This window comes from Poecilia reticulata, chromosome 7 (assembly GCF_904066995.2).
Source record: "Poecilia reticulata chromosome 7, P_reticulata-male-v2, whole genome shotgun sequence".
In the NCBI taxonomy this organism is placed as follows: domain Eukaryota; kingdom Metazoa; phylum Chordata; class Actinopteri; order Cyprinodontiformes; family Poeciliidae; genus Poecilia; species Poecilia reticulata.
Window position 1 is genome coordinate 24,325,918 of NC_088836.1, and position 14,515 is coordinate 24,340,432.

The following is a 14,515-nucleotide window of genomic DNA, read 5'->3' on the forward strand; positions in this document are numbered from 1 at the left end:
GATGAAATAAAAGTGTAACTCTTGGCTATGTTGTGGTGGAAAACCAATGCATGTATATCTGTCTTTTCACATGAAATACTATGAAATATCAAACAGTACATGGTTTAATGCCTTCATTTCACAGTGACGTGCTACTCTATTACATAGAGTCCCAAATACACTGAAGTTAGTAACAAAATTTTAACGTAAAAACGGTATGAATAATAGTTACAATTCTAGATCTGAAAACTAAATATGATATACATGATACATTTCACATTTTTAGTTCCATTTTCAATGCAAGCAGTGAACTGAAAATAGATTAAAAGAGCAAAATTAATTGTACTTAAAAGTCTAAACTTAAAAGTTCCTCAGTCAAGTGATTGTAGCAACTATGTTCCATCAGGGCTGAAAAACAAGTCACACCTGTTTTTCCACCAACACACACACACACACACACACACACCAAAACCAAACCTGAATCTGTGCGTCAGTGTCTGCTTTGATGTGACACATGGGGGCTGACATCACTGTGAATAATAATCCTGACACACTTTAAATGCAGGTTATATCATTTTCAGATAAATGCATCGATACCTGCAGCTCCCAGACTGACTCCACGTTGCAGTAGATGAAGTGTAGAGTTTCGTTTTTAATGAATGAGCCAAACAAGGCAGATGTTTCAGATTTTGATCATGTACTGTATTTGTTTTTAAAGACACAGAAAGAGAGGCTTCAACACAAGTAGAAAGTGCTTTATACAGTTACAGTATATATTTAATGAAAACATACAAATAGTTGAGAAAGTCAACAGGATACGGTTAACAATAAATAGAGAAAAAGTCTTTGAAAAACAACAGACTGGGTCAGTTTGCCAAGTTTACCCCATTTCAGACCCATGAGACAATTCATTTCTTAACAACTTTTTATAAAATACTCAAACCTCAGATAATCTAATTCTACGTTATTTTCCAAAAATTGCCTGCAATTTCCCACTTAACTGACTGCAATTCTGCTTCCTGTTTGGGCCAAATAACGTATGAGATTATGACCCCTTACTAGCCCAAAACAACTGTAAAAGACCTCCTGGTCTCAAAATCACGTTTAAAGGCAGTCGACTACGAGTGGATTAGATAAAAAGTTATTCTAAAGCATTGAAAATCACAGTGGTAAAGAAACGTCCCCTAGATGGGAACAAATTCACAAATGGTCTGTGAGAAGAAGCTGGTGGGAGATGACTCCTATTAGCACCCAAAAAAGTTAGGCTCAAAATGACCAAAACTGCAAAAGTATGAAATGGAGAAGGGTTGAAACAGCCAGCAGCAACCGGTGGGATTAAGTCAAAGAAATTAGCAGACAAAAAAAACAAACATATGTTGTTACAGACTCTAAAAGCTAAATAATATCAAAGACATTATAGCTACCATGAGTCTGATGTAAGAGAAGTAAAACACAAGCTGTGTTTCCATTATAAATGTGTGTAAAACTTTGTTGACTTTCCGAATGTCAACAAACAATTTCACAATTGCGGTGTTTCCGTTAGTTAAAAAAAGCAATTAAAATCACATGTGAATAAGCTTTTTTTCACGCAATAAATCATTTTTAAAAATGCGGCGCCATTATCCTCCTATAGGATAATGGCTATAGGTATGCAACTTCCTGTCTTCATCTTTTCTGCCAATAGCAACATCAGGTAGTTGATCACATGACTTATGTGATGCAAAAAGTGTTTTTATTGCAGTTTTGTGAAATTCACAAATTTTGACATTTCGATTTGAGCTATTAAATGGTCAAAGGAAACACAGATACGGTTAGTGTACAGTAAACCACATGGTATTCAGTGGAAAACAGAAGCATAACAATGTGGTTAAGGCACTCCTTCAGCATTTTAAACCCAGATATAGTCTGCATCAGTCTGTTTTACAATATGTAAAGGTACGTTTGGAAGTTAGTCTCTGAGCAGTCCCAGCTTCTTCAGGGCGTGGCGCCGGTCCTCTTCATTCTCTGGGCGAGGGCAGATCATCACGCTGATGCCTTGAGATCGAGGCAGCCTGGAAGACTCTCTGTGGTGGAATGCCTGTGTCGGTTGGGGCTTCTGGAATTCTGACGTTCCGCTTGCCACCAAACCCTCACCTTTAGCGTGAGAAAAGTCTTTCCCAGTCCCAAGAGAGACAGGTCTTGGCCGAGTGTTGCGCAGTTGCTTTGGGTCTTGCTCGCCACCAGCTACTTCCAATAAGCTCTGATTGGACATCTGGCTGCTCAGACCCAAACCAGATCGCTCCAAGGTTGCAAATTTCATACTGATCACCTTTGGTGACGATGTGTTAGGAAGGGTACTGAAAGTGGCCTCTGTGACAGCAGGAAGTCCGTCACCTGAAGGCCCAAATCCATCGCTGAAAGCTGCAGGTGCTGGGAGGATATCAGCGTCCTGGATGGGAGGAGATACTGAAGAAGCTGATGGTGACACAGTAGGAGCCAACGCAGACTGTTGGAGTACAGGTGCTTGTAGGGGACTAATGACTGGGGTAAGAGATGGTGTTACAGGGGGTGTGTGAGAAGCAGGACTGACTGGAGGAGAGGGGCTCGCCAGTGACCGTTTGTATGCAGCAGACTTCTGAGGAAGCTTAGGGCTTACAGCACGACTTGATTCCTCCTTGTTGTCTTTAAGCAGTCCAAGCTTTTTGAGGGCCTCCATTCGAACCTTCTGAGGGTCCAACAACATCCGATCACTGTGGGAGGGCACCGAATGCCCTGGGTTTCCATGAGAGACATGTGTTGGTGACATCGGTGACTTTAAAATAATGTTTGAAGGTAGCTTCTTAGGTTTTGGTGCCACAGCAGGTGGGTTTCTGGGTTCTGAAGGCTCAGTGGGGGGATTCATTTGGGGTAAAAGGGAAGCAACGTCTGAGGCTTTGCTAGAAGAATCCTCAGCAGTAGAAGAGTCTACAACAGATCTCTTCACAGAGGCTCTCAAGCGCATCTGCTCCAAATCAACAGTTCGTTTTTGCTTTGTGAAGTCGTTAGATGGTGGGGAGACTATGGCTGTGGCCTCTGGTGGCGGGACCACGGTCGTGGCTTCAGATGGCGGGATCACAGTTGTAGCCTCCACGGTCATGACCGCCGGTGGTGGGACCACTGTCATGGCCTCCACAGTCATGGCCTCTGGTGGCGGGACCATAGTCGTGGCTTCAGGTGGCAGGATCACGGTTGTAGCTTCCATGGTCATGGTCTCCGGTGGTGGGACCACTGACATGGCCTCCACGGTCATGGCTGCTGGTGGCGGGACCACCGTCATGGCTTCCAGTAGCAAGTCCGGTTCTGGTTCATCTCTAAAGTCTGTTGGTGGAGGGATTATATCCAGATCATTCTCTGAGGCATCTCCAGAATTTGTGATGTTCTCAAGCTCAAGATCTCCATCTAACTTTGAAACGTCAGTTGTTTTGTCTGATGATGAGGTTGTGTAACCAGAGTTAGACACTGAAGGATCAGTTTCAACTCCCAGGTTCTCTGTTTTAACATTTTTCACGCCGACTGCAGACATGGAAGCAGATTGTGGGTTGGAGTTTTGATTTGCAGCGTGATGCTCAGTTTCACACTCTGTGGTTGATCCAGCAGATGGAGGATCTGCTGTTGTGTGGGGAGTTGGAGAGGATATCCTGAGAATTCCTGATTCGAGCATTTCAGTGGGAAAATCAAAGAAAAAACAAAAGCATTAACATTTCAATCACTGTCATTCATACAGACAGTGCATGTCACATTCAACTAGCGCAGAAATCACCCAAAAAGTATTTGGCAGAGCATACCATTACTTATCTGATCTTGTGGCTCCGTCTTTGACCACACGTCTGGCTCGTCATTTGATAAGCCACTGTCTTCCTGCACTTCCAGTGCTTCAATTGTTTCCTCCAGAAACATCAGACATGCCTTCTCTTCAGCAGATAGGTACTCCATACTATCTTCGCTCTGCAAAACAATAAACAAGCCTAAGTGCACTGAAGTCATTTCAAAGTTCAAAGTCAAAAATGCATAAAATGCCATTATTCTTTCAACTGATCTTACACATTTCTAACACAAAAATACTGAGTAAGAACTGAAACAGGAAGACCAGACAACGATAATGATGTGTCCTCCATCTTGAAGCCTGTCATGCTCTATGGCAATACACACAAAACAGGACAGGAATGTATTGATTTAATGGCTACAGCAGTTTTTGATGTAAAAATTATCTATGCAGGAATTAAGGTTGAGCTCCACAGAAAGTAGAGGGGGCAGATTTCTCCTCGCCCTCCAACAATAGGCCTCCCATTGCAAATAACTTAAGAAACAACTGGAATTTTGGACCCAAGGGAACCAATAAGCTGTGGGAAGAGCACAATGCATGCTATGGCTGGAATGCAGATAGATCTAAGATGGAGTCAACAGCCAGATCACTGAGGTTAGTGCTGGTGTTGAGCAAAACATTGTTCAGGTAGAAATATGTTCCTTTACTGGCAACTTGTTTCAGTGGCATTTTTCCTTGGGTCTTAACCAAAGACAGAAAAATTTAAATACAGATGTCAGTTTTCCTACTTCTTTTAAATCCACAACATGTGTAACGTAGGCGTGAAGTGACGTTTTTGGGTCGAAGGGCATGTTGTTGAGAGAGTACTGCAGAGGTGACAGATGAAATGTGATCATGCATTGGTATCTTTTGGTTGTGTTCTTTGCTGTCTTGTGCTTGTTTTTTTCCTTTCAATATTTTCTAAGACTAAAAACTATTATAAGCTAAATATCTAAACTCAATAAAATCAGAAAACCTGTAAAACTAATGACCCATGGCATTCTCTTGTCTAGTTCATTTTAAAAGGACACTCTTTGTACAACTACTTATACTGAGACATTTTCATTAGGTCTGTAAATTTGCTGAAATACGTCATTACAACCAATCGCAAATCTACGTTCTTCTCTATATTTTGCCAAGCGACCTTAAATAATGGGATAATCTCCCAAAAATCAGATGAAAGACATAAGGAGACTTACAGCGCCACTCACCCAGGCAGAGTTTGTGCTGATTACACTGTCACAGCTCCCTGCACTGTCCATGTTAGTCAATGACTCCATGGCAACGTTGCCTGGCCATGTGCCACTCTTCGACATTGCACGAAGACGCGTGTTAGTGCTGGAGCTATGTGTCACTATCCAGCCTTGCTTGTGTAAATCTCACTCGAAGCCTGTCTGGGAGAGAATCTGTAAAGTCGAGAAGAGAACGTATGAAGAAGACGACAAATAAGTGTTTAAGAAACTTCCAGAAAATAAATGGAAGCATGAGGAATAAACCTTAGCAGGTGAACATGCTAAAGAAGGATCTCAAGACATCAACCAGGAAGCTAAAAGCAGAGTGTAAATCTGTCTTTCAAACAGACAAGAAAGTATGCAACCAAATCAGTTACAAACTGGCTTAAACACAACGAGGTCAATCATTTGGAGTGGCAATTACAAAGCATTGACATTGGTCCCAAAGGAAATATGTGGACAGAAATGAAAAAGTTATGACGCGAGTTTTATCAGGAGGATTGTGTCAAAATTCCATGAAACTATTGGAAGAGATTGTGGAAAAAAAACCTAAAAGTTTTGCACTCATTCACAAATAAAAGTACTTTTATTAATCCTTACTGGGCTAAAGCAGGAAATTTAGTTAAGTCAGATGGTGATAAACAGTGGTTAAGAGTATTTTTATACAGTGTTAGTGAATAACTGGTTTAAACTGCATCTATTAAATAATAATGAACATGGGGCGGGAGGCTAAATATAGCAAGTAAATTAGTACATTTAAAGGCACAATTTCATCAAAGTGATAAATGCCACAACAATCCTACTGACAGCTCAGCAATCTTCATAATGTAACAACTGTCTTGAAATGTATCTCCTTATGCTAATGAGATCGTTAAATAAAAATAATAGCTAAAGTAGAGAACATTTGCGTGGAAAGCCGTGTTTGCATTTAAAAATAAAACATTAACAAGATAGTTGGTCACCATGAAACACAAACATTTCAAGTAATGAGTAAATAATTCTCTTCAATTGATTTTATCATAAAGTGAAAAGCAATTTTTGGTAAAACTTTAAACTTTTACGGTCTGTTAGACCTACAACATCTAATGTACAAGTCAAAATAACTAGATGGTTTCTGTGACGAATGGAGAACCTTGTAAAAGTGTTTATAAACGAACCTCAATGCAGCTTACTGATGTTTTATTTGATAAAGGAAACAACATTCTAAATATTTTCTAGATAAATCAAATTGTAATTATGACATCATAAGGCAAGAAGTGGTTTTTATTTACAGGCATCAGGTAAATGGGGTTGAATACAAAAGTGCATCAAACTTCTTCAAATTTGTATTTCTAAAAATAAAAAAAAGTCATTTAAATCCTACATGTGAATGAATGTATGTGAACCCCATGAATAAAGTGGGTTTCTACCTTAAAACGTTCACATTCATAAGTGGCAATTTGAGTGAACCACATTTACATTTTTCATGTGGTACATGCTTCTTACATGCGATCTTCACATGTGAAATTCATTTTTCTGTAAAGTAAATGAATATAATTCTGGATTTAGATCACAAACTTCACCTCAAGTGGAATTTTTTAAACCTGCTCTTGAACATTTTTTCTCCCTCTTTTCAAGAAAACTTGAAATTCTGGCTTAAAATTGGACGTGCAGCAGAGGACACGATTGAATACAGTCATAATTCAAACATTTTTTGATGAAGTGCTACTAGACTAAGAATAATGAAAAGCTCTATGACGAGACATGAAACAGTGCACTGTGTGTCATGTATAATTTATGCAAAGATAACTGATGTGCTGTGTAGTGCTGCAGAATGTTTCTCTGCTTCCTTGATGTCATTTCAAGCAACTACTTGGTGTTGACAGACCAGTCAAGAGGAAGGCATGCCTGACAAAAACAATACACCCAGTCGTGATTTACTAAAAGGCTACCAGGATGTAAAAAAAATACCTTTGACCTGAAATAGAAGCTAAAAGTTATGTACTAACAGTTTTACTTGAGTTTTCACTTTAACTGCATCAGTGAAAACAACACATAGTCATCACATAAATAGAACATAATGTACTGTAAACGATGTTGTTGCAACCGCATGCAGGTTTCAGACGGCGCTCGCCAAAGTACAGCAAAAATGCCTTTTATTGTTCTCTTATCTCAAAATATTTGAGTGACTACATCGAGCCAGCAGAAATGAAGATTGCACACATACTTTGTTTTCCACAAGTTTGCATGGCATGGATGCAAGATAAGATCATTTATTAGTCTCTCGTAGGAGAAATTTGTCTTGGAAGCAGGGGCAAGACTGCAGTATTTAAAAAGTTTTCTGAAACAAAAATGTAGAAAACATGCATCTTTGAGTGCTGAAGTCATTCATGTCACTAGAAAGTTGGGTGGAGGAGAAGATGCATCAAGTACAGGGATAACGGCAGTCTTATGAGAATTCTAGTGTAAATCCCCTAACATTTTTTAGTAGAGATTCACAAGGTGTATACCACGGACGTATACAGAACATGGGACACACCTGTCATTGAGATAAGGTTTCTACTGAACCAAAGAGGACGTTAGAGGCATCTGAAGGCAGCTAGTAAAGCAACCTGGGCTTCCTCTACACCTCAGCAGGCCCACAGGCTAATTCCTTTCATGCCATACTGCATTGCTGCAGTAATTCATGCAAAAGGAGGTCCACCCAAATACTGAGTGCATAGAAATGTAGACACTTTTTAGAAGTCTGACATTTTTGTTTAAAATAGTATTTTTTTTATTTATCTTTAAATTTTTCGAGACCCTGAATTGAGTTTTTATCGTCTGTAATCCATAATCGTCGAAATTTACAAGGAATACAAGCTAGTGGACAAATCCTAACAAAGATCATATTGTTTACTGAACGGATAGGAAGTGCTTGATCCACGGGGAAGTACGTTATTTTTACGAGATACTAGAAACTAATTTGCAAATCTTGCCATTTTACTTGCAAATCCAACTCAAACATTGCAGGACACCAGAATGGCTTCTCATATTCTGGAAGTGCTGGCATAAACAGCTAGCTAATAGGCAGCTGGGGGAAAAAACCTGATCTTCAAAAAACGCCCACATTAAGAAATGTTTTCTGAAAACATGAGGGGGTTGACTAAGCACATATCGGTCTCCGTGTGAAAGCTTCAATAGCTGCTAATTACTGTGCCTCCCATTAGGACATTCAGATGAGAAAACGCAGGACAGAACCAACTGGCACAACACCTTCCAGGGCAGAACAGGACAAGAAACCTGCAGCGCAACAGTGGCACCCACAGCTGAATCAGACCTCATGGTGTCAGGAATGTCACTCTACTTGCTTCCTTGGCTCCCAGACAAATCTGATTCAGCCAAGGTGACTTGGTCTCACAGTTCACCTGCAGCAAAAAAACTCCTACAACTATTTGAACTAAAATGGGATAATCAGCAGTTTCCATCTGTACATTTTGTGAGCCAGACTTGTTAAAACCCCCAGTACCATAAATTACAGTCTCCAACAGGCAAAACTGCGAGCGTGGTAGTACACAAAGGTCCAAAAAATGTTAAGTATGTTTTCAATGGCAGAAGGTCTGCTTGAACTGGTTAATGGTTACAACATTAACCAGGGCGCTGCCGCTGACCATACAAAGGGTCAGGGGCAGCGCCACACTGAGGAGCTTTAGCCTGCAGGAGTGAATAGAAATAGTTCATTAATGTTTAGCTTGAGGAATCCGTGCTGAAAAACCTTTATTTACTTACTTTTATTTTATTTAATGGGCAAATTTTAGCACTTATCCTCAATCAATATCCACTAAAGCACACACACAAAAATCTATAATAAAACGAAGTGATATCGACGCACCACAACGAAAGATACATGAAAAGCAGAGCTGTTTTAGTTTTTAAAGTCTCCCTACGAAAAATGATAAAACAACCCTCATCTCTAACGAGAGAAAATTCGATTAAAACAACCCCCACACAGAAGTGTATTTTTATAATCTCATGCTGAAGAACTTGTGGTTTTTAATAGTCTAAGGCAGCGTTGTTTTCCTTCGTGTTCATTCGTAAATAAAAGAAACGCGTCACATCAGGAAAATGTCCCAATAACTTACCCGAGGGCGCACAGAAAGTTTTGAATTCCGCAGTATCTTCGGTACTCTTGGTCCTCACAGACACACACAAAGCTGTTGTCCACTCTCAGTCCATAGCAGATATAAAACCTCGCACAGCCGGGGGCTGTTCCTGGAAACAAAACTGCGCAAGGAGCTGACCGTACAGGTGTGAAACCACCTTCAGGACTACAGACAGGTAAGGCATCCACTTCCGCATATGGTGGGGAGGGACCAATCAGAGCACGGCTCCCGAGCCGTTTCCAAGGTGACAGCAGCGGCAGGCAAATGAGCACAACCCAAAATTGGCCAAACGTATTTACGTGGAATCAGATTTTTATTTATGTTAATAAACACAGAAAGTGAATTTTACGAACATATAATTCAATGCTTTTTTAAAATAATTTTTATTGCAGGCTTGTGGTTGTGTCATTGTGTTAGGGTTCTTCAAAAGGGGATATCCTTCCTGCTAATTATTTCAGTTTATTTTGTAGAACATTTGTCATTGATGCACCATCAAAACATAAACTCACTGGTCACTTTGTGGACAAGTGGAACAGACACACACACACAAACCCCTTGTGTCATCAGATCTGCCTTAATTCCTCTCGACAGTGATTTAACACGGTATCAGAAACATTTTTTAGATGTTTAGGATTTTTGGTCCATTTTGACATCATAGCATCGAACAATTGTGTTGCGAGATGAACATCCATGATGCAAATCTCCATTTTCATCTTACTCCAAAGATGCTTTGTTGAACATGGATCTGCTGACTGTGGAAGCCATAGGAATACAATGAACTCGTCGTTTTCAAGAAACCAGTTTGACATGATTTAAGCTTTGTGCCATTGTGAAATTATCCTGATGGAGGTAGTAATAAGAGACTGGGTACACTCTGGTCTTAAAAGGACGGACACGGTCAGTGAAAACTCTCAGAATGTCTCTGGCATTTAAAAAAGCTCAATTGATCTTGAGTGTTCAACATTACACCATCATTAGCATGAAGCACTGAAACATGACATGAGATCCGTGTCTTCATCATAGCTAAATTTTGACCCTATTAGCTAAATGTTGGCGCCAAAACAGTCTCACCAGGCCAGGTTTTATTTTTGCTAGGCTTCGCTTACACTACACTTCAAATGACATTAAGTCATTACAAGTCAGTTTTAGCTGGTTGAGTGTCACAGCGTATGTGTAAGACCTTATTCCAAAAGCAGAAGTACCTGTCAGTGGGTTTATTATTCCAGGAATAGCACCACATGTTTGTGACTATGTAAATTGAAATCACCACCGTCCTCCGCCTTATTCCCCTCGAGTTTTTTTTTATTGCAGGCCAATGGCACTACATTTTACTTTTCAGAATAAAGAAGCATTGTTAACATCATTTGACAGAATTATCAGGTCCTTTACCTCCCAAGTTCACAGCTACATAACTTCACAACCAGAATTAAACTAGTAGGCCATTTTAGATGAGATATAAACTGGTCACTTTTAGAACATGGCAGAAACTTTCAGCAATCAGTGCTCTCACGCAGCTACACTTCACTTAAACAAAAATAATTGTAGGAAGGCTTCATAGTTGTCCGCTGAAGTCAATTCTTTGCTGCAGTAATTTTCTCCTGTTGACTCATTTAACAACAATTGGAATGACAGCTTGAATATTTGAAATTATTTACAGCTGACAAAAATAAACATGTAGGGCAGGTAAACAGAAATGCTTTCACCTTGAGCATATTCATAACACATTATAGTAATGAGAAGGAAAATGGAAAATAATACATAATAAACCTTGTAATAATGCTTTGGTTGTGAAATCAAAGCATCAATCAAAGCAGTTTGGAGGCAGAGTTACCCAAGTCAACCTGAACACATTCATTTGGCCAAACCATGTCGACACGAAAAAACTAGTTGGGTTACATGTTTAACCAATATGCTGTTGAGAAAGAAGGTAGACAGTTTTAACCAAACAGTGGGTCAAAACACGATCAGTCTAAGCTGGTATCTGTACTCAGGATGAAAAAAAGCTATTGTAAAACTTTCTACAATAAAACAAAGCAAAATTACAAAGAAATACAGGCTTGAAATATATCATTATGTATAATGAGATTACAGAAAATTTACATTTTGTGTAGACTTTTTAAATTCCACTGTATGTATGAATCTCAACAGCATGAGTGTGCACAGATGATAGAAGTATAAGACCTTACAAAAACATAAAATACAAAAAACAAAGATTCAACGAAGGAAGTAATCCCAACATTTATTAGTTTTACAATTATGAAAAATAACTATAAAAAAGACTGGAAGCCCAAGATTATTTACAATCTTTTTTTTTTTTATGAATTGAGGTCCCTCTGAGTCAATTCCTCAGCCTTTTTTCTTTTTAAATCACAGGGTATTTATTCACGATATGTTTTAGTTTATAAGACATAGTCCTTTGCTTTGACAAAAACATCAAAAATTATATACGTACATACATACATACATATACACATACATACACATATATATATATATATATATATAGATAACTATAAAAGCCAAAATCATTCAAGTATCAAAATACAGACTGCTCTAGAATCATGTACATTTCCATTCTCAACATATCAGATTAGTTCCAAAAAAAAAAAATGTCTCCTGATCCTTGGCAATGTGCAAAAGCAGCACTGGATCAGGTCGATGGCTAAAAGGTGCCCACACCGGGATGCTGAAGAGGGCGCACCAGTGTGTCGCCACACATACCACAGTTAAACCGTTAAGTACCCAGACTCACACTGATGCACCCAATAGTACCATTAACAGTCAACGTACAGGGAGTTTACCTGGAAAAAACATGTTGTACCCTATTGTTCTGTTCTGCAGCTTAAAAAAATAAAAAGTCGTACCAGCCTGCATGGCAGGTTTTGGTGAATAATCTTGGTAGGATTAAATTAAACAATGGGGGAAGGAAAAAGGAGAGGGCGCCAGTCATGATCCCGTTCCAGCATTAGGACACTAGCAGTTCCATAAAATGAATAAAACCAACAAAATAAGAATCAAATCAAATAAAAGTGGGATTTCATTGAGAGATAAGTCTTTGTAGTGTTGGTTAAAATGTTTCTCCCATGCAGGAATATACTAGGCTGATGGTTATGGAGTGAAGCTCCGATATCTGAACACAAAGGGTAGTCTGTGCGTACAGTGTGAGGTCTCTCTCTCTCTCAAAAAAAAAAAAAGATCAATATTCTCACTCGTGCCACTTCTCCTTTCGCTACAGATTTCTGCATCGGAGCACCCAGGTATGTTTTCTCAAACAGTGAACACCAAGTCTCTGTGAGGGAGGCTACAGCTTGTGAATGCATGGAGAGCAGAGACACCGCCACACTCTGATGGGCAGGAAGATGTGTGGAGAGGTCAGACGAAAAGGAGCGGAGCCTCATCTTTGTCTCCGGGTCCGCGTGTGTGCTGCGAGCATGATCGGACTGATGATGCGATGAGCTGCTGCTTATCACTTTTCGATAAAAAAAACACACAAAAACAAACAAACAAAAAAAAAAAACGCCAGCTCATCCCCATCATGCAACAGGTTTCATTCCCATCCCGTCTCGCTTAATGGGAGGAGCAGCGACATTCAGCTAAGAGAGTAGGGAGGGACACGCAGACACATGCACACAATGTAAGATGATTAAAATGGAGTGAAAACAGAAAACACATGTTCACACAAACTGTTCCTCCCTTTATGTAATGCTTAACTCTTTTTTTTTCCAGCAGCAATGTATTTAACAAGTATCATTGGCAATATTACAGAAAGGCAATGCAAACAGGATGAATACTGAAGGCATTTGTTGTGAAAAGAAGAAAAGAAGGGAGAGCTACACAGAGGAAATGCTGTTATTTTTATACCAAAAAAATGGTAAAAGTGCTTAATTACTGTCAGTTCACTGTAGAAAAATCATCTGGCTGCACCCTTTTGCTCTGATTGGACAAATTAGAGCATAACAGTCCAAATATACAGTACCTTGCAAAAGTATTCACACATAAGTTTAAAATGTTGTCATCTTAAAACCTCAACGTCTTTTCAGAGACTTTTACTCAACTAGCATCAGGCCACGGAGAAGCTTTTATTTAGGAGGTACAAGAAAGCTTGTTAGAGCTGACCTAAAGTGACAGGAAGTCAGTTGTAACTTTGGAGGAGTTGGAGAGGTACACAGCTCAGGTGGGAAGATAATGTTAAATAGACAACTTTTACACATAAAGCTCTACTTAGAAGCAATATAGGGGACACAGTAAATGGCATATCAAAGAAAAGTTCATAGATGGAGTTCATCCAATCTGAGCTTGAGCTACAATATAAAATCTCAATGCAAACACATGCAACTCTTTTCAGATTGTAATTAGGAAACAAATTGAGAACATGCCTCTTTGATCAGTTATGCACAACTCTATATTGGTTTTCAACAAATAAATGCACAATAAAACAAACATTGAAGTTTGTTTTTGCAACTTAACAAAAAGTGTATAAAAAAAAAATAGCATGAGGTCAACACTTCTGCAAGGCACGTTGATTTGGACGTGTGTCATGTCCTCTTTCTAAGAACAAATCCCCTCTAAACGAGCTCCTCACAGTGCTACAAGAACTCAGCATGGTTTTAAGCAAGCGGCTAATAGTAATAAACCTCCCAAACACTCGCACTCCCACGAAAGAGGAGCAGCCTGCTAAAGCCTGATGGATGCATAGAGTTAGGAGAGCAGATCCACAGTTTTCTTCCGGAAACATCCATCCAGGAATGGGATGAGCACAGCGGGTGGGTTCTCAGATTTTTCTCAGCACTCAGTGAAGTCAAACGATGGAAAGATCAGAGCGAAAAAGCTTCAGAGCGGCCGTCGCCTGATGTAGCGGGAAAGAAAGAGCTCATCACCGAGAGGAAAACAGTACATTTGCAGTCGAAGGGGAAAGAAAGGGAAGCGGTGAGTTAAAGGAGAATATGTTAGTGGCAGACTTGTTGAGTGATTGCGATATCAATGCAGAGTGTAGAAGTGGTGAAGGTTCAACTTGGAGAAGGAGCAACAGAGGCTGGTTAGCTGTCACAGGCTGTGTTGTCAGGAGGTGAGGGGAAGTGGACGTCCAGCGCAAAGGAAAGGGCTGAGTCACAGTGAAAGGCACACAGGAGGAGGGAAGTAGGAACAGCCAGGCCCAGGAAGGAGGAGGACGAGGAGGAGAACGGGGGTCCGGTTAGAAAATGGTGGTCTCATACTTAGTGCTGATTGAGCGTTTGGATTCCTTTGGATCCACGAGCCATGTGGCAGGGGTGTGGGGCTGCGACTCCCCTTCTTGGTCCAGTATGTCTCCCTGTGAGCACAGAGGAGAGAAAACGTTACAATCTTCACTTCACAGCTGAATCTGT

The 14,515-nt window shown here is 39.9% G+C and overlaps 2 protein-coding genes across 10 annotated transcripts in view; both read right to left on the minus strand.

The window, feature by feature from the left end:
- Positions 1-899: 899 nt before the first annotated feature.
- LOC103467642 (specifically androgen-regulated gene protein) lies at positions 900-11,244 on the minus strand. 3 transcript variants are annotated; one of them, XM_008414212.3, is made up of 4 exons: positions 9,132-11,244; positions 5,011-5,205; positions 3,783-3,942; positions 900-3,645 (listed from the first exon to the last, which is right to left on the minus strand). In XM_008414212.3, exons 2-4 carry the CDS (start codon positions 5,113-5,115, stop codon positions 1,928-1,930), a joined length of 1,983 nt encoding a protein of 660 aa, XP_008412434.1. In that variant the 5' UTR covers positions 5,116-5,205; positions 9,132-11,244; the 3' UTR covers positions 900-1,927. The 3 variants fall into 3 exon arrangements, with proteins under 3 accessions (XP_008412434.1, XP_008412431.1, XP_008412432.1); XM_008414209.3 differs by having other exon boundaries at positions 4,999-5,205; XM_008414210.3 differs by lacking the exons at positions 5,011-5,205; positions 9,132-11,244 and adding an exon at positions 4,549-4,951.
- Positions 11,245-11,365: 121 nt separating this feature from the next.
- The window catches only part of anks1aa (ankyrin repeat and sterile alpha motif domain containing 1Aa), a 69,621-nt gene continuing 66,471 nt past the window's right edge, over positions 11,366-14,515 (minus strand). For 5 of the 7 annotated variants that reach the window (XM_017305849.2, XM_017305847.2, XM_017305844.2 and 2 more), the window contains one exon: positions 11,366-14,460. In XM_017305849.2, the coding sequence (XP_017161338.2) occupies positions 14,344-14,460 (117 nt within the window). In that variant the 3' untranslated portion in view covers positions 11,366-14,343. The remainder of the gene's footprint in view (positions 14,461-14,515) is intronic. The other 2 variants (XM_017305846.2, XM_017305845.2) reach the window with 2 other exon arrangements.